The sequence below is a fragment of the Sphaeramia orbicularis genome, chromosome 9 (assembly GCF_902148855.1).
Source record: "Sphaeramia orbicularis chromosome 9, fSphaOr1.1, whole genome shotgun sequence".
NCBI lineage: Eukaryota > Metazoa > Chordata > Actinopteri > Kurtiformes > Apogonidae > Sphaeramia > Sphaeramia orbicularis.
The window spans coordinates 39565484-39586469 of record NC_043965.1 but is presented as its reverse complement, the minus strand read 5'-3'; the positions used below and the strand labels follow the sequence as shown (position 1 = coordinate 39586469).

Genomic DNA, 20986 nt, shown 5'->3' with positions numbered 1-20986 from the left:
ACATCACATTAAATCCATTCATAAGCACAGACGCTGACGCAGACTTTATGTTTTTATGCAGAAGAAGAAGTGATATTATGATTTCATTTGTTTATTTTTGAGTTTCCCATAAGATAAAGAAATAATCATATTCTAAGTCATGAAAAATTATTAGCTGGTATTGTAATTTCCTGACAATTCCCAAATCATGTTGGAAAAATAACAAAATAAAGTCTAAATTTGAAAAGAAAAATCACCACAGAAAAGTTCAAAATGGAAAGAAACAACACAACAGAAAAAATGTAAGAGTAATATACATACAAAATAATTATTACTAGTACTCTAGTACCATTAAAAGCTATGTGTTCAAAACTATTTCACTGTAAGTACCAAGAGTAAAACAGTGTAAAAATACAAATAAGGACTAAAAGTAAATATCAAGTGCAGTAAAATTGGTCCCTGTCAGTATTTTACTCTTATACTGTATGTAATGTTTTGGATTCCTTTTACTGCTGCACTGTATTTGTGTAGTTTCATCTCCAATAATGCACCACATTCTATAAGATCAACATATATTTGTAGCATCACTGTCCTGTGAGAACCACATATCTTTGGACTAAAAGTCACATACAATACATTTTCAAGCAAAGCCAAGAGGGGTTTGAATTTTTTAAATCAAGAAGGAAGATACATTTCTGAGTTTGTAAAAGAAAACTTACTGTTTAAGGTTGTGATGAACTTTCAAAACCAACACAATTAAAGATTATATGATTTTCACTGGATGACAAGAAATTCAAAATGTTAATCTGAAAAGTAGATGAAGCTGTCAGACAAAATGAAGTGGTGTAACAAGTACAATATTTGTGTTTATATACAGGATAAAGTTGCATAAAATGGAAATACTCAACTATAAGTATCTTCAGTTCATACATAAATGCAGTACATGTCAGTGCAAAGCTTAGAATTGCTTTTCCAAACACTGTTGAGACCCCAAATTGGCTGCAGAGCTGTTTTAATGGGTTGTCAGACAAAATACACAGAATACAATATCAAGATAAAGTGTGAATTCATTTGAAATAGGAAAAGGTGGGGAGGAAGAGATTAGAAATGTTAACCTCACCAAAGCCATGTGAAATGTAGAGGAGAGGAAAGAGATGTGACAAGATTAAAAAAACAAACAAAAAAACTTAGAAGCATGAGTAAGAAAAAAATCCAAAGGTTACAACAAAAAAAAAAAAAAGACAAAAGATGTAACAAGTCAAAAACGATGTAAAAGACACAAGACAACTATGTATCACTATAAGACGCAAAATGAGGAAAATGATGAAAACATGCCACAAGAGGAAAAAGAAAAGATAAAAGAACAATGTTTTAACAAGATGCAGATGATGTAAACTAAAAGATGCAACATGACAAAAACAATGTAAAATACACTAACAGGATGAAAATATGCAATTTTATTTACTTCACATTTTACTTTTTTACATATATTGTCTACACTTACTGTCACGGTTACTACTGAGTTCTATTTTATAATAATAATAATAATAATAATAATAATAATAATAATAATAATAATAATAATAATAATGGATTGGATTTCATAAAGCGCTTTGCATTATTGATCCATTATTCATTCGCTCTCACATTCTCCCTCTGGTGTTGGTAAACTACATCTGTAGCCACAGTTGCCCTGGGGCAGACTGACAGAAGCATGGCTGCACTGCAAGCCCAGACTTTGTATTTACTAAACTGCTTTAATTACAATGTACTTAAATGATTTCAGTTTTATTACATTACTGTAAAATGCTAGGTATATTCTACTAATTTGTAGACATAGTCGAAAGTACGAAAAAGTTAAAGTTGAATGGAATTAAATTACTAAGTTTTAGAGATGACCACACCTTTTTATCTCCGCATTGCATAGTGGGTATTGGGCACGTTGTTGAAAATGTGTTATTTTTCTGTGCAGGGGTTCAGCGGGGTTGTGGTGTTAGTGTTAATTTTGACTTAATGTGTGTACGGCAATGTTCATTGGCCTTTTTGCGTTTGTTTCTGTATTTTTGTAGAGCTGCACCATGAGTGAGATCCATAGACCCAATAATGGCTTTACTGTTCAATCTACCATTGGTTAGTTCTACACTGATTTGTATGCTTTGCTGAATTTTAGATCTATTCAGGTGAAATACATTGGACTAGCTTCCTGCCTTACTACCAACCACACAACAATATATGAAGTTGAATAATATTACAAAGTACTTTATATTAAAAAAAAACAAACTCTTATTTACATCAATGTGGAAATTACTACAATGAACTGATGATATAAAGTCTAATGATTATACAAAGCATTAGACATTGCAACAATTTTTAAGTTAAATTAACTTGGCATTTAGTGTGTTGTACTTAAAATAGCAATTCCATTCAAATCAACTTTTTAAGTTTAATACACTCAAGTTTTCATTACTCATTACTAAAAATTTTTAAGGTAACCAGTTTACTCAAATTTTTAAAGTAAACTCAACTTATGTGGTCTTAGTGTGCCAATTCATGCCTACGGCTCCTGCGACCACCACCAAACATTCATACACATTCATACACCATTGTGAGTGGCACTGGTGTATGGCAGGGGCATTTTTTCAATGTTTTTATATATATATATATATATATATATATATATATATATATATATATATATATATTTGCATATTTGTAATACTTATACTTTTTACTTTAAATTTTTACTTTTATCAGTCTACTGCTGCCTTCACGGGACTAATAAAGATTGTGTTATCTTAACAAGGTGAAAGTAAATGACCCAAAAAGAAGTCAATAGGAAGAGATAAATGTAAAAATATAAAATACAAAGCCAGAATGAAAAAATAAAGGTCATATTGTGTTTTTGTGTGTTTTCTCAGCTGAAAAACCGGCTGGGAACCACCTGCTCAGATCATTTACTTCCTCTCTTGTTTCTCATAAACTGTACATTTTTCAGCCTGGTTCTGAATAACAAAAAAAAAAAAAAAAAAATGTGTGGAAATCAGTCTGCTGCGTGTTGTTTGTGAATCCCCTTAACCAACAGGTGCGGTAGAAACCTGGGGAAGTACCGACTTTTGCCTCCCGGCGTCAGGTGGGGCGGGGTCACGTGACCAAGTAGGTGGCTATAAAATTTCCGTGATTCCCGTGAAGGCATCATGACGGAGTAGGTCCAGCGCAAAGTTCAGCGACCGCAACAGAGAAGTGAAAGTGACAGGGACGAGTAAAGAAGGGAAAAAAAGCCACAAAACCACACAAGGGCTGTTTTTTTTATTTTTATCTCAAGGTGGAACATAAAGGCAGATCTGAAGAGGACAACTGATGAGCTTCTTCCTGTTTTTGAAGGCTTAAGGCGTGCTTTAAATGCGGCCGGTTTGGTAAGACTTGGGTCCGGTGACAGATCTGCACAAACACCGCAAGACACGAAGCAGACATGGTGAGTCAATATCAGCCTCATATGGACTACTTTAGGTTATTATTATGATTATTATTATTATTATTATTATAAGAGCAAACACAACAACAAGGTGAAGAGAAAACTGACAGGAGAATGTTTTATGCGGGATTATGGTCGCAAAGTTTGTGGGCAAAGTCCGATAAGATAGTAGGTAAGTAGGGCAACACAAGCAGAGAATAGTTTTAGCTAGCATACACACTAACATGACATAACTAACATAACTGTAGATTTGGTTTGAAATATTACTCACATTTCCGGTGTCAAGCTGAAATACAGAGATTTAAACGATAAAAGTTGAATATAATGACAAAAAAATACGATAAAGAGTAATTGATGCATGTGTAGTGTTGATATTGAGAGTTAAGCAAACTATGTTTAGTATGAGATAAGCTAGTTTTCCCTGTTTCCTTGTGTTTTGTTGTTGTTTTAAACATTTTTCTGTTTTCTATCCTAGCAGGTGAGTATTATTACTTTAGGCATTGACAGGTAGAATTGCTTTAACAGTAAATATTAGTCAAGTTTTTGGATTCAAGCTGAAATAAGTGGATTTAAATGAGTAATTATAATAAGAAAAGTCACACAAAAGACTAGCTAATGCATGTTTGTAGATTTCCCTGTTGCTTCCTTGTTTATTGTTTTTTTTTTTTTAGTATTTTACATTTTTTTGACAGCAGTGCCAGTAGGCGAGTATTATTTCAGCTAGTAAACACACTAAAATGACACACAGAATTGCTTTAACAGTAAATATTAAACACATTTTTGGTGTCAAGCTGAAATAAGTAGATTTAAATGAGAAAAAGAAAAAAAATTAAAAATGACACAGAAGACTAGTTAATGCATGTGTTAAAATTGAGAGTAAACTGAGTTTAATATGATATTTCCCTGTTGCTTCCTTGTTTCTGACCTTTTTCTGAATGCAACCCCCGCAGGCAAGTATTATTTTAACTAGCAAACACACGAAAATGAGAGATATAATTGCTTTAACAGTAAATATGAATTAAGTGTTTGGTGTCAAGCTGAAATAAGTGGATTTAAATGAGAGAAAGCAAATAGACAGAAGACACAGTAGACTAGTCAATACATGTATCTTGGAATTGAGAGTTAACAGAGCTTCATATGAGATTTCCCTATTGCTTCCTTGTTTTTGACCTTTTTTGGGCTGCAGTCCCAGTAAATATCATGCATGTTTGCTTAAAAACAAGGCCTTGTGCCCACTGAATGAACTCTGGTGCCACCTTGGCAAACAACTGTTCCCACTGGTTTGTTACTACAGGGAAGAACTACTACAATAATGACACTGTAACGTGATGTGGGTGTGGTTTCCCAGGATCATACCAGGTACACTTATGCAGGCTGGAGGGAGGGAGGGAGGGAGGGAGGGAAGGAAGGAAACAAGGAGGGGAACTGGAATGGGCAGCACTTCCTGTGTTAAGACGTCTCCGGTTGAATTTTAAACACAGACTATTGTTCAGGTATTGCTTCTGTCTGATGGACCAAAATATGTGGGCTTTCACGGCATCCATGAATCATTTTCCAAAAGAGTCGCGTTGACTGTCATGAGCCACGTTCGTACAGTCGGTCGGTTGCCTGTAGCAGGAAATGACATTGAAATATGAACTGAATCAAGGTGCTGAGTGTACTTGTTTTGCTAAATGTTGGTTTCCTGTGCCTGTCGGCTTCTGAGACGCTGGTTTCCTCTCGTGGCTGAGAGAGTAAAGGTCAAGGAGAAACTTGTCAGAATACAAATAGCTCAGGAGTCAAACTGCCCTGTGGATGTCCTGCTTCTTATCATCTGTAATCACTAAGATCAGAGTTACTGTTGTGGACCTGAAGTTCTACTTTTTTCTCTTGATGCACAGAAAACAATGAGGTTACTATAGAGCAACGCATCTTAATGATCTAGGAAAACCTGTCCTACTTCATTTTGTTCATTAAGTTTCACTTCACATTGGGGAAACTGTTCTTTGTTTCATAAGCATAAAAATGACTTTCAGTCCAAAAGAATGAGATATTGTACTCCTGCTTTCATCTGCTAAAAAATGCTGCTGACTCGATCTGTTCATAAAACAGTACTTTTACTGAGCTCATGAAAGTTGAATGAAAGAGCTTTTCACAAATTGGAGATCGATGAAGAACAATGGAGAACATACAAAGAGACTGAATTAACCAGTGTTTAAAATTAAAGCAGCTGAAGTTAAAATGTCAAGATTTAGGTCCAAAAAATGCTGGATCCTACTTTTTCCATAATGTCACTAAAGATCTGTGTTCAGTGGCTTCCAGAAGTAAGTAAAATACTGTATCACTGTACTTAAGTACATTTTAAGTAGTCTCCCTGTTACTCCCTACATTCTAACATAAATGTCTGATGCTTTTGCTTTTGTATTTTGCATCATTGCATGTCTTCAGGACATGATCTAGATATCACATAGAAAAGATGATTCCATGGTTTTCATTGATGCATATGACAAGACAAACCTAAAGAGGAAATGAGAAAAAAACTTCATAAGATATAAAAACCCCCCACATCTGTAGACACCTGTTGATTTTGTAATTTAGTCTATATTTTGTTCCAAAATCAGCACCAAATCACTGTTTTTTGTAAAATTGAATCAAATGAGTGATATCTGAGCTCTTAGTCCATAACATTAGCTAAACAATGTAAAAACTAAGACAAAATGCATTATTTTTTACTTAATTTCAGAGTCTGTACCTTTTTGCTTTTGCTGCAATAAAGAAGTTGAATCATAAATTATACTTTTACCATAGCATTCAGTATTTGTATGTATACTTGAGTAAAGCCGTTGTGTACATTTGCCACCTGTACTGATCTCCAGATTCACCAGGCATCGATCCTCAGTCATTCTGTGAGCATCTCAACATATCACATCCTCAACTTAATATAGTGAAACACATGGCTTATTTGTCATCAAGGAACACAAGCAGTCAAGTAAATCTGAACCCTACTTTATTCAGTAACTATCTAACATAAACGTGGTATCTTTTTATTGCCACTGTCTTAATTCCCTAGTGAATATTCGGTGGTTTCATGATTCAGTTGGATGACGCCACATGGTAAATGATGCTGTTTCACATCCTCCCTCTTTGCATCAGTAGGGTTAATGTTCTCAGCACTGACAAAAACTCCCCTCAGACAGAGCCAGGCGTTATACAACACTTTTCACAGTTGGAGAGGAGCTTGACATGACTATTAAACAGATCTTTATGTGTAAAATTAATGGAATTTCAGCAGTTAAAACAGACCTGTGCATTAAAGTATGTACAATATGTGTTTCATCTGTTTAACTAACCCTCACCTTCTTGGTTTAAAGATGTGTGTAAAAAAAAAAAAAAAAAAAAAATTGCACATTTGTCAACTGCTGACTTTTCAATGAGTGCATTTGACCTGAGTAGGATCATGTTTCTATACAGTGTCTCTACTGGGTCCAGTTATTCACATGGATATGGATTAAGCGTAAAGTGCTGTTTGTCAGACTATGAAATTCTGTTCTTGATGGGACATTACAATGTATTTTCAACACCCTCTAGGTGACTTTCACGCTGGTAGGAAGTGATCATGATAATGATCTGTTTACACCAAAACATTCTTCAGTGAAACTCTTGCTGAAAACAATGTTTGACAAAAGAAATGTCATTCATCCTCTTTTCTTTCATTATAGCAAGGATTCCCAAAGTGTGAGAAGGCATTTATTATGGTTTGTGTTGTCAGTGGGTGCACCAAAGATCTGTTTGGAATCATTCAAATAAGGTCAGAAGTTTCACAGTTTAAACTAAACTGTGGATCCAAGTGCAAATATAGTAAAGATAATAACAGCCTTGGGGTTGGTTTGGGCATGGGAGGAAATGATACAAAAGGCAATGTATAATGTATGCACTATAATTCCACTTCTTTGTATGTACTGTTGCATTGCTCAAAAAAAGCTTATTAATAATAATAATAATAATAATAATAATATCACATAACTTTATACTTTCATAAAAAAGAAACAGTCATTTCATCATCAAACTCCATTCTTTTCATTTAGAGCTGTGTCCGGTGGAGAAAACAACAACAGAGCTTTTAGCTTTTATCACTCTGTCACTTTCTTGGATTCTAGAAGTTGTTTCTTAGTGGTTCTCATCCCATCTGGTCACTTCCTGAGGCTTTGGTCAAAGGTCCAGCAGCATTAGTTTTCCAGCAGTGACTCACTACTCCCTCTAGTGGTCACATAAATCCCCTGGCTCATAAGTGGAAATGCTTTCAGGTCATAGCTCTACGATCTAATACATTGGTGTCTTTGGCAGAACTTCAGAGCTCTTTATTATTTACGCTCTAATGATAATTTTAGGTCTTTTTATTTTTTTACAACAAGGAATACTACATGTAGCCCCTTTTTCGTGATCAATGTATCTCTGTCCATTACCTTATTTCTGGAGCACAACTAGAATACCATTCACCATTTTTTCATCTAACTAAATATAAGTTATCAGTTATGGGTCTGTATTTTATGAGTGCTGTATTTTACCATTTTGTCTGCCCTTGGTCCACGTTGTCTTTCAGGATGTTTCTCACTTTTTCATTGCCAGAGCAGAACGAAACAAAACTACTACTTGTAAACTTCTCTAGAAACTACTTGACTCCTCAATTGTTGATGGGGAAACTCGGGGAATCATTATAGGTACTAATTGTAACTGTTAAGTGTCACTGTACCAGAGGCCCACGCTTAGAGCAGCTGCAACACTATGTGAATGAATGGCTGCTCTACAATAAGATCCATCAATACACTGTGAAAAAAGGAATTTCAAGGCAATAAAAAAGTCTTGTGTCTGGGAAATTAGGAATTATTTTCTTCAAAAAAATTAACCTTGTGCATGTTTTTCATCAGAAAAATCACATTAAGAAAATATATTTGACTTTGCCTTTATTACATATTTTCCAAATTTGTTCAATAGGATAAAAATCCCCAGAGATGAACCATCTTGTTTTCGAGGGAGTCTTAACATACAGAATGATTTAACATATAAACACAGAACAACAAAACAATGGCACAATCAAAAATATAGTATGTCAGTTAATGAACATAACCTCTAGGTGGCCATAAAGAGGTCTGGAACAAAAAGCATGTAAAATTAAAAAAAATGTATTCATTATAGTGCTCTTTAAAAGTAGATCATCTCAAATATGACAGTTACTCTTAAGATATAGAGACACATTATAAATATGTGGAGTATTGTAGTAGATATTCTAGCAAACAGTGAGCTAGTTTCAACCAGTAACAACATAAACCAATGATTTGCATAAAATCCCAGTAGGTTTTCCCAACAGTGACATTATTTCCCTTTCCATCTTCTCAATTTAAGAATCTTGAGTCTATTTGTGTTTTCATTGCTTGCTATGGGGGCAACTTACTGACATGACAGCACTTTTTCCCATCATGTCTGTTCTCATTTATTTGGTTTACACAGGATAATTTGGTTTTAAGTAACTAGAAAATGTGTCTTGTTTCTTGTAGGGCTATTTTTGCATTGTATGAGTGCACAAATATCCGCGAAAACTCCCAAGTGACGGTCCTAATCGGCATCATGTCTCATTGTTGTTCAATGATGTGTTTTGTTTGGACAGGAGAATGGGAAGAGCCGCCTGCAGCAGACCCAGGAGCAAGTGGAGGAGGTGACGGTCATCATGATGGACAACATGAACAAAGCTGATGAGAGAGCTGGGAAACTGAAAGACCTGGAGGACAGGGCCGATGACCTGCTGCTAAAGGTACACAGGGGGCGTCCGGAGAAACTGTCCAAGTGGAATAACACCATTCAATCAGGGACAGGAGCTATTTTTATGCACTTTGGAAGTCTTTGCATTGAGTAGATAAGGTCAATGTCTGGACCACATGGTGCAAAGCAGCTCAATCCATAGTTATCTAGGGATTAAAAGTAGGAAATGTCATATTGATGTCTATAAATACACCTAGGTGGAGCTGGGGAGGAAAACAAATGTACATTTTACATCCTGATTGCGCTTTATGGTCCTATTTTTAGAAAGGTATTTCTTATTGTTTCCTAAGATGAATGAAGGGAGCTGGTCTCCCTGGGTACGGCAGAGTAAGTCCAGGACATGCCACGAGGCGAATGTCCGTCCGGGGGTCGGCAACCGGGTCACATCATTCCCACATTGGACCATGTTACATCACACAGCACAGCAGTTGTAACAGAAAAACAAACGAGCATTCAGACCGAATTGTAGCATGAAAACTTTACTTTAAAAACATACTTAACCCACTTTAAAACTTACTTTTAAACAGTAGCAGGTTAAAGTTAACTAGTCTACCTTTAATTATGTAATAAATGTAACTTTTTCTTTCAAAGTAATTGAACTTCTGGAATTTAATTTGTGTTTGATAACTTTCCTAGCAAATATTGAAAGCTGAAAAAAAAAAAAAAAAAACATTAACGTAAACCAGGCAGAATAATTTTAATAACACTGTTGTCAAACTTTAATTAAAAATTCTTTAATGTTTGTAATCTACTGCAGAAAGAAAACACAAATTCATAGGTTGTAAACAACAAACTCTGCAGTGAAGGAAAATGTAACCAGTGTGGAAGCACTGACCTGATTTATACCCAATACTGATTTATATATGCATATCTATGTGTTACATTTTTATACAGAGGTAAAAAGCAGTGATTCTGTTTAATAATGCCAGTCTTTGAGCTGTGCCTCTTTAGTAAACAGAACCACAAGCATCACACACTATGTTCTACATTCCATTCTAAGTGATATAACTATTAATAGGTCTGAGCTCTGGCCACAGTATTTCTGTAAGGACTCTCTTTCAGTACCTGTTTTTGCAGAGAAATGTGCATTGATCTAATTGTCAGATGAAACACCGTTACAAATCCAAACTAGAAAAAACAGTTGTCAAAATTTCAGCCATACTCAGGTCAATAAATGACATACAAATAATTGCAATTAATGATATTATTGTCTATTCTGTTGAATTTATGCCTGTACTGTATAAGTCAACGACAGGATAGTTTGAAAAAAACCTAACAAATCATAATACCATTTCTGGTTTTGCCTTTTATTAATAAAAATGTAACTTATGATGTGATTTAAATATATAAAATTCATTACTGAAACATTCCACCAAGGTATAAAATCAAAATAAACCAATCTAATGTGGCCAAACAGAACTTAATCAAAACAGTAAATTGGTCAGATATGATGTGAGTTAAAAATACAAACCCCTTTGCGGCGCAAGTTCTGTGTCTCATAGGAGAATGAGACATAATGAGAAGATGTCATTAAAAGACCCCAAGTCAAATGACGGTTAATGTGGTGGAACTAATGATAAAATCTATTATTACCCTGCCCCCCAAAGGGGAGGCAAGGGGTGTTGTTTTTGGTTCTGTTTGTTTGTTTGTTAACACTTTAGCAGCAAAACTATTGGTTAAATTCATACCAAATTGGGTTTATAGATTGCCAGTGACCAAGAATAGATGTGATGATATTTTGGGAAAAGTAGGTCAAAGTTCAAATTTTTTTTGTCAGTCAATCAATCAATCAATCAAATTTTATTTATATAGTGCCAAATCATAACAAAAGTTATCTCATGACACTTTACATATAGAACTGGTCGAACCAGACTCTCAAACCAATTTACAGAAACCCAACCAAATCCTCCAGGGGCAAACACTTGTGAGTGGTGACAGTGGAAGGAAAAACTTCCTTTTAACAGGCAGAAACCTGGAGCAGACCCTGACTCCTGGAGGATGGTTGTCTGCCTTGACCAGTTGGGTTAAAGAGGGATGAATTTTTAAACTTTGCAAAGGGGTGGGGTTTGTTGTGCTTGGCACCACTTGGTTCTGTTAATTTCACCAACATTTTTCACACAGGTAAATGGAGACGGTTATCATATTTATGTAGTAATTGTGGTTTGCATATAGAGATCGATGAAAACTGTGAAATGAACAGAGTGTATTTAGATGCAGAGACAGGTTGTTGTCTTTTTTTATTATTTTACCTTTGATAGCATTGCCCGCAGATATGCCCCAGTGGCTTTGGTGATCTGTTTTGTCCAGAGCACTGGTGAAACAAAGCTTACCTGCAAAGTGAGGGATGCAAGATGCAGAGACCAAACAAATGTCAGATTCCTCTAATTTTTTTTTTTTTTTTTGTACCAAAATGACAATATTTGGATGCCACCATCATGTAACAATTTCTTTTCTCAGTAACTGTAATGTGTTACAAGTACTGAGAAAAAAAATGTTAAATGATGGTGTAACACATTACAGTTACTTTTAACTTAATTATGTAATGATATGCCTTCTAACTATTGAGAATGATATGAATTCTAGTAAGCTTTGATTTTGTGATGAAAGTTGACCTTGTCCTGGCAGTTTCAGATTTTTATATTATTTAACCCTTTATTGGTCAGGTGACTATTTTTTGGTCAATTCTGCATGCATTAGAAGACAGTGACAGCAACAGTTACAGTGAGGATAGTGAGTCACTAATCTCAGATCTAATGTGGTCTACAGGGTCTGTAAGGTCCACCTCTGCATGAACAGTGAGTGTACCTGCTTTGTTAGGTACCATGAAGTAATGGTACTTGTAAGGAATGTAAGGAATGTTCAAAGGGATAATGTGGATGTGGACAGGTGTGTGGATCAGCACTTATGTTGTAATGCTCTAAGTGATGTTCTAATGTTCTAAAATACAGGTTCCTTTCACCTTGCATGTATTTTTCTTGTTTGTTTTTTTTTATTTAGTACTTTTCTACGCAACAATAAAAAATTTAGAACATTTCACAAAGGTAATAAAGTCTTGTTAGGTCGTCCAATAACACTGTAAGGTTGAAATGTTGAATTTCAGAGTATTTCTATGAGTGCTCTATAAAGGGTTAAGATCATTTCAAACCTTCACAACACTGTCACTCTCACTGTCCATAGTTAACTAACACATTCTCTTTTCCTGTGTGTTTTTTTTTCCAGAGTAAAACGTTTGAAAAGACCTCCAACAAGGTGAAGCAACAGAAGTTCTGGGACAACAAGAAGATGAAAATAATATTTATTGCCATTGGGGTCATAGCAGCACTTGTCATTGTCGGACTCATAATCTTTGCCATCGTTGGACCGCAGTGAGGAAAACAGTCTCTTTTTGCAGATGAAAGGAAAGTAAGATATTTGGACTGATGGACATGGTGTGAACGAAGATTAAAAAAAAAAAAAAAAGTCCAGGAAAAGAGGAGTGCAAACTGCAGGACTGTCACATCTCGCCTGAACTACTCAGTGTGTGATATATATATATATTTTTTGTGCTTAGATGTATTTATGGAAGAATCAGTCTCACTTGTATTCTGTTAATTATGGTACCACTGGTAGGTCAGCTGATTCTGTTTTAATACCTTTTACAGGTAATTTCTCTCTCATCAGCTAACATTGAAAGAACAAAATCAGCACAAAACAGATTTAAACTGTTCCACAACATTTAATTGTGCCATATTTCTCTATTATTAACCACTACTCTTTTTGTTAGCCTGCCACTGATCCTACATTTTTAGCAAATCTACAGATTGCAAAATTTTAAACAAAGGTCATTTGAGTGATGGATGTCCAGAAGCACCACTCAACAAAATACAAAATTGTCATTACCTGTGAATATGGGATGCAATAATATGTTGGCCATTCATTGGTGTTAGTAAATAAGATGGTATTTCAGAAATTTGTATGTTTAATTAACATATTTATATATACATAGTGAAGTTTTCTTTGTCCCTGATACAAAAGAGGGGATAAATAACAAACACATAAAGAGAAAATAATGTCAGTATCATCTGTCAGTCAAATTGTCTTTTACATATCAATATCGTCCCAAAATTTTGCAATCTGTCCAGCTGTCCAATCCCAGAATTTGGCATGTCAGGTAGATCTCCAAGAGTCACTTCAGCATGAGAGAAAAGCTGACCGAAATTGGTAAATGTATAAATACTTCAGCTTCAGATCTGAAAGAATGGAATATTTGTCCTGTAAAATTTAATGTTGTCATATTGTCTGCATCATTAAAATGTGTTTTGAAAAACTTCAGGCTATTTTTGTTGTTTTATTCTTATTTTATGTGTTTCAGACTTTGAACCTGTTGAAAGCATAAACCAGGGGTGTCAAACTCATTTAAGTTCAGGGGCCACATTCAGCCCAATTTGATCTGAAGTGGGCCGGACCAGTAAAATAATAACACTGGTCAACAACAAATTTATTGTTTAAGTTTTTTGAGCTGATTTAGGATAATTTTGGTGTGCTGAATCCAAAAATCACTTTAATTTTGCTCAATCAGGTCAACTTTCTGAACTATGCTACATATTGGCTTTTTAACATTTTTACTTACATTTATGGGCATTTTCACATCATATGATACAAAATTCTTTCATATTTCTTGCAATAAACGAGTTCTGAAGATTTTACTTTTGCCAATTTATGATTAGTGGTTTTTTTAATATTACAGGTGAATGAAATGGCTTCGACTAGAAGATCTTGCAAAAATAAGCCTGACGTATTCTGCTACATCTGCAGTGAATACACCATTGTACCTAACAGGAATCCTGTTAGAAAATGATTTTTTTTCTCTTAAAACCTATTTTGGGTGAGAACTATATAAAAAAAATCAACTGATAAAGTCACAAAAATGTAATCAATTTTGTGAGAAGATCAAATTTTTCAAAATCAACTTAGCAAAAAAACCTGACCTGATTGAGCAAAACAGATGTCATTTTTGGATTTAGCGGTGCAAAATGGTCCTAATTCAGTTGAAAAAACCTAGAAAAAAACATTTTTTTGTAACCCAGTGTAATATATAAATAATGTCAACTCCAAACGTTCCTCTATGTTTTAGAGCGAGAAAAGTAAATTTACATTATGAAAAGGTGTATGTCTACAAACTATCTTTTCAAAAGATGTGAGTAACATGAACAAACTGGAAAATAAGTGTAATTTTAACAATATTCTGCCTCAGTTTATCATTTACACATGTACATTATATATTACTTACAAATCACATTGGATCTACAAATACACAAACATTTAGTAACAGGCAGAATATTGTTAAAATTGTACTACTTCTCTTAAGATATTTCAGGTTGTTCATATTTGTTCAGGTTATTCACATTTTTTGCAAAATTATTCTTTGTTTTAGTGTAAATACATGAAAATGTTCACATTTACAAAGAGAAAAATTTGGTGTTGTCATTATTTATATATTATTATGATAGTATTTTACCGATTTGACCCACTTGAGATTGAATTGGTCTGAATGTGGAACCTGAACTAAAAGGATTCTTAATATCGTCAGTGTAATTTTTGCATTTCACAAATTCATCCCGAGGGCCGGATTGAACCCTTTGGTGGGCCGGATTTGGCCCACATGTTTGACACCTGTAGCATAAACCATGAGAAAATGTGTTTCTGTTTACTTACTTCCTTTGATACAAAATGAATCAGCACTTATGTCCACAATATCTGAAGTAGAATTTGTGAAATACTAGGTTAGAGAAGTTTGGATGTCAAACTGACAAAGCAAATTTATTTCTGTCTTAAAATATGCCTTCTTGTGAGGAAAACCAGTGTGAATACTGACCCCAGGTGGGAAAAGATTGTATAGCAGCCAATGGCAGACTATTGAAACGTGCTGTATGAACAAAGCATGTAGAGTAAATAATTAAAAACACATAAATGGGTCAAATGAACAGGTCATGTACAAATATGCACGACCCAAACTCAAAGTAAATGACTACTCCGTCCAAATTCATTAAATTAAAACAGTCACAAGATTATTAGATATTCTACCTTTTGATCCAGATATTACAACAGATTAAACCAGAGACTCCTGAGATGAAGAAGGAAAACTATGTTCTGTTTAATTTTTTTTCTTATTTAGATAAACATTTAGCTTTTTGCTGTTGATGTGTGTGTTATTTGTCATAAATTCATGACGGCCAATTTAAATTAAAAATAACTTAAAATATGGGTCTGTGTTAAAAATGTAGCTTTGTGAATATGGAATTTCCCAAACAAAAATTAAAAGGTTCCTACTATAATACATAAGAAAAAAAAAAAAAAAAAATCAAAGTCTTATTCTGGGCAAATTAAAATTGAAATACAATAAAAGTGTTACATTATAAAAGTGAAATAAAATAAAAAATAATGTGTGGTGTTGTGTGATCATCTGGAGCAGGCCTCATTATTCCTTGGGTCTATTAGAAATTTTGATGAATGCACCGTTAGCTTTTATATTCCAAATCACTGGAATAATTTGCCTGTTTGCATTACCCCAGTATTATGATCATTTGAAGTTAAATTGAAAATATTCCCTTTGACCTGAGCATTTCATTAGTGTACTTTTACTTTATTTATTTGTTTGTTTGTTTGTTTGTTTTCTTCCAAGTAGTCCTTACTCAGGAGCAGTGGCAGCTGCTCGTCTTTCAGACAGGGGAAGCTCATTGTCGGCTTACATCAAAACAAAACAAAACAAAAAAAAAGTCAAGTTATTTAAACATACATTCGGCCCTCCGTTTCTTTTTAAGAAAATGCTCAGTAACCTTATCGTACCAAGTAGGCGTCTTTTCCAGGGACTGGACCAGTGTCCTCTCTGCTTAGATTGCCTTGGCCCAGTGTGTTGTAGGTGTAAGACTTCAGCCTTTTTAAACAAAAGATGCTCCTTTCACTCCGACCGAGCTGACAGTTTGATTGATTTAACTATCTACAAAACAACATCAAACTCGAACAAGAAATTATTAAGTAGAGCTCAGAAAGTTAGCACCAGAATTTTGAAATGAAAATTATATAAAATAGGTAGCCAGTGGAGTGAATCTAGTGATGTATCAGAAACTTCCTCTTCCATGCACTCCTCGTCCTGGCAGTCAGAAAAAGAATCATGCAATGGTGGTGATGCTAATTTAGTTGTTTTCACAATACTTGGTATTGTTGTTCTTTTGTTACTCTCTACTGCACTCTTTTATGTTTACCTTTTAGACTCTTCTATGTTATTTGCACTTTATGTTTACTTGCACTGTGGGGCCTTAGAGTCCAGTAATTTCGGTTCTCTCTGTATACAATGTACATGGCAGAACTGACAATAAAGATGACTTTGACTTGACTTTGACTAAAATCACTTAGGGTGTGAAGTGTATGTCTGCGACTCTTATGAGACTTAAACGTTCCATAAACATTGGTTTAAAAACTACAGCCAACAAACATGCAAGAAATATTTTCATTTCTCCTCAGATGTGTGTTGATATGAACAAAGTACTCCCTTTCGTTAGCTAAATTCTTGCATGCACATAAGTGACAGCTGAAAGAAGTCAATTCTTTTTGAAAGTGACTAACCTGTGTGGAATGCATTCTACTCTGATGTACAATTAAAGCATTCCATGTCTTAAATGCGCATGGACATTTGGAATATGTACAAGGGTGGTGTGTCCAAAATGTGGATGTTTGAGTTTTCACCAACAGAGCCCTCCATCCCCCAGACAGCAACCAGCCCCAAAAATCCCAGCCTGTTGTACTATATGCAATGTTTTCCTCATGTAGAACTCGTCTAAGATGATCAAGTTGGTTGTGGACATCCGACATGTTGGCAGTAATATCAGGTACATAAGTAAAGCACTGGTCTCCAATTAGGTGACAGACACCTCCCTTTTCGGCCAACAGGAGATCTAACGCTGCCCTATTCTGTAAAGAGTTTGTGCGGAGGGCCTTCATCTCACTCGTAAGAGTATCAAACCTTTGTTCAACTGAAGCAGTGAGATTTTCCAACTCAACAGAAAGTTCTTCTATATACCAAGCTAAACAGGCAGGGCCGTACAGGGGAATGATACTGATCGCAAACTTATGGCCTCCTGAAATCCGGTCCCGTTTAACATGGGTGTGAGGTGGTGACATTAATGGACTAATGGTCAATTTGGAAACAGCAGGAATCAGATAAGAGAGATGACACGTACCTGCCCACCGTGCCGGGAGGTACAGATATGAGTGTTGACCACACGTCCACACCATATCTGTGGGACAGCCATACCCATAATCAGAAGGGGTGAGAGCTACGGTGGCATTATATGTGGTAGTAACATTAGTTTTAGCATCAAAGTGTGTCAGTGGGGATGGTGTACCTAGCAATGCAGTGATGGTATAGAGGACCAAAAATGGAGAAGGGGAGAATGTCCCTGTCGTAGGAAAGGTAAATTTATCAGTCCTATTTTCGCAATTTGCTAACCCACAGGCTACCTTAAGAGTAATGTTACACCCTGATGTGTGTCCCAGATGATACCGTGTGTGTTCTGTGACTGGGGAATGGAAGCACAGCTGTGGAATGAAAAAAGGATTTGAGAGATTTCTGAGCCTAAAAACAACATTTTTCTGTACCATAGAAGTATTAGTGTCTCTGGAAAAATTTCTTGGGTCTCTGAAGATCATGTTGGGTTTCCACCCCAGCCAGGGGTATATTGATGTGATGTTCGGCCAATCTCCCACTGTCCACTTTAACAGTGTCAATAAAGTGTGATTGATCGGGAGTGGATAAGGAACAAACAGAATACCTACGTGTGAGCTGTGTGGCATCAAACTGCACACATAGCATGACTGGTTAGTGACACGCCGTGTCAGATCACGTGTCACCCGCCATCACGTATTATCATTATATTCATGGTGATCAATGATGTGGAGGTCACATCCGTGACGTCTCTGAGGTTCTTCTGTCCCTTGCTGTCTTCCGACAGACCAGGGCGCAACTGGAGTGTGATGCGTTGAAGAAGGATCAGTTACCTGACAGAATGTGCCATGGTACCATATGTACAGACACATGAAGATGACCGCTGACCCTTTGATCACCTCCATCGTCGTCGAATCAGTGTATGTGTGGGGCAGGGGTCTTCAGTCACTCGCCAGCAACCAGGCAAAGGATAGTGTGTATGAGACGTCACTGGGGTCGTTATCACCGCTAGGTTTCAACCAGTGAGTCTTGTGAGTGAGGGTGCGTGATGCAGGGTCTCCAGTTCCGGGGTCTACACTGTCGATCGATGGTCCGGCCCGTCCTCGGCTGCAGCAGTTGGCGGTTCTCCCAGAAACCGCTTACAGTGGGTCGCGTGGAGCCCCGTGGCACGTTCGGCAACCTTGGCCGCTGTGTGCGTCGTCAGGAGCACCTGGAAGGGGCCTCGCCACCTGCGCTGCTTCCAGTGCTTCCGTCTGAAGTCCCGGACCAAGATCCACTCCCCCAGCTGTAATGGGTGAAGCGGCCCCTCTGCAGGAACTGGTAACGCTGATCTCACCAATACTTGCACTTGAGATAGTTCAGAGGAGAGTTTTTTGCAATAGGACAACATGTCATGCTCCAACAACGATGTCAAGTTGGTGCTCGGTTGAGGGGCCTGGAGAACTGTATATGGGGGTCTCCCAAACATAATCTCAAACGGACTCAGCCCACTTCGACTCCTACGTCTCATTCTCATTTGCATGAGAACCAGAGGTAGGACCTTGACCCAGTTAAAGCTATACCGTATGATGTGGCATTTTTACACTTTTCTTTTGTCATCTTAAAATGCTCCTAATAAGTGTGTGTCAAACTAAAATGGAAAAGAAATCCACCAGGTATTGAAACTCAAAAATGTTTAATTCTCATATATTTCTGATAAAAGTCTGACCAATCATTTTAGTCGGTCCGAATAAAATAATTGGCCGAACCTGGCTGAGCCTCCTGTCAATCATCCATTACGGCCGTCCAGCATCCGATCCATTATCTCCGTCTCACATCCGATATGTGTCCCTCTGCATCTGACGTTTCACTGGCGCTGCTTCTCCTGTCACTGACCACAGTCTACTGTCTAGGATGTGTTTGGATAGAACTGACATGCACATGTGGAAGGGATTAAACTGATTTATGAACAGAAACAACAACTGAGGGGCACAAACGGGAGTCTGATGAATGAAGGATGGAGATAAAAGTCCGGAAGTCAGCTGTACTTTACTGAACAGGTCTGCATAAAGGTCAGCTTTTATGACGGTGAGACTCATACAGGTACATGTACATGGTGTCACACAATGTAAGATGATGTAGGATGATAATTGTATGGACTATGAAACTTCAAATGTCCACGGAAAATTCGAGGAGGCTGCGCGTTCACAGTGCGCGCGCCCATCCCCTGGGCACTGCAGTGAAGACACTGACCCAGTACTGCACAGACCAGGTCTACTGATGGAACAGGAGCCACGGGCCCGCGGCAGGTGGATGATGCATCTCATTACCGAGGGAGGGGTCCGCGGACACGCCAAAACGGACCAGACCTCCACCTCTGCTTCCTCCTCCGTTGCCATCACGCATCAGATGAGAGGAGGAGAGAGGAGGAGGAGCCTCAGAGCTCAGGCAGAGGGAAGGGGGCGGGGCTTTGGAGAGAGGCGGGTTGTTCATGTTCAAACTTTTACTAAGTGCTGTGAGAAATGCCACATCGGTAGGTATAGCTTTAAGCCCTGTTTCCTCAGCGCACTTAGCCAGTTTTGATTTTAGGGTGCTATTTTCTCTTTCAACAGCCCCCCCTGATTGTGGATGGTATGCACAGTGTGTTTTGAGGTCAAAACCTAGCATATTGCCTAACTCAGTTAGTGCTGCGTTCACAAAGTGGGACCCATTGTCTGATGAGATCCTTTTTGGGATCCCCCAACGAGGCAAGATTTCAGTAACCAAAGCCTTAGCCACTGTGGAGCTGTCTGCATGTTTAGCAGGAACACATTCAACCCATTTTGACCACATATCTACCATCACCAGACAATACATTTTACCCTCGGCTGGAGACAGTTCCACGAAGTCCATCATTAGATGGTCAAACGGGAGGTTTGGTTGGTCATGACCTGCTGAGCGACAAGGGAAAGACTTTGCCGTGTTATGAGCGGCACAGACAAGACATTTCTTGCAAAATTTCTCTGCAACCACTGTAAACCCCTTTGTAAACCAGTGTTGTGCAATAGCCTCTAACATTCCTCCCTTAGACACATGATCTACACCATGTGTCAGCTTAGCAAACCAGGGGAAGAAATGTTTGGGCAGACAAGGTCGTCCATCAGCTGCCCGCCATGCAGAAGAAGAATCCACTGCACAGCCACAAGAAGCCCAGATGCGCCTTTCGTCAGGAGTGGCAAATGACTGCGTGTCAGGAAGGGAGGCGGGAGGAGCCCCAGACAACGGCTGAGACAAAAAGGAGGAGGCAGGCTCCATAGAAGCAGCAGCCCTGGCAGCTGCGTCCGCTCGGGAGTTCCCCTGTGTGACCTCAGAGTCATCCTTCTGATGTGCCTGACATTTCACAACTGCAATAGCAGAGGGAAGAAGAACAGCATCCAACAAATTTGCCACAAGAGATCCATTAAGGATCGGCTTACCGTCTGACTTCAAGAATTTGCGGTGTTTCCACAGGGCCCCAAAATCATGAACCACGCCAAAGGCATACCTGGAATCAGTATAGATAGTGACAGAACAGCCCTCAGCCA

General features: G+C 37.3%; 1 protein-coding gene across 1 annotated transcript; it reads left to right on the top strand.

Annotated features, from left to right (window-relative positions):
- Positions 1-3168: 3168 nt before the first annotated feature.
- vamp5 (vesicle-associated membrane protein 5) lies at positions 3169-13553 on the top strand. Its single transcript, XM_030144263.1, has 3 exons — positions 3169-3451; positions 9093-9236; positions 12464-13553. The coding sequence occupies exons 1-3, from the start codon at positions 3449-3451 to the stop codon at positions 12611-12613; spliced, it is 297 nt and encodes a 98-aa protein (XP_030000123.1). The 5' UTR covers positions 3169-3448; the 3' UTR covers positions 12614-13553.
- The last annotated feature ends 7433 nt before the right edge of the window (positions 13554-20986 follow it).

Bases quoted from the DNA above. Each gene is read 5' to 3' on its own strand.
- vamp5 (XM_030144263.1), top strand. The intron at 9,237-12,463 runs GTACACAGGGGG...TTTTTTTTCCAG, and splicing joins CCGATGACCTGCTGCTAAAG to AGTAAAACGTTTGAAAAGAC.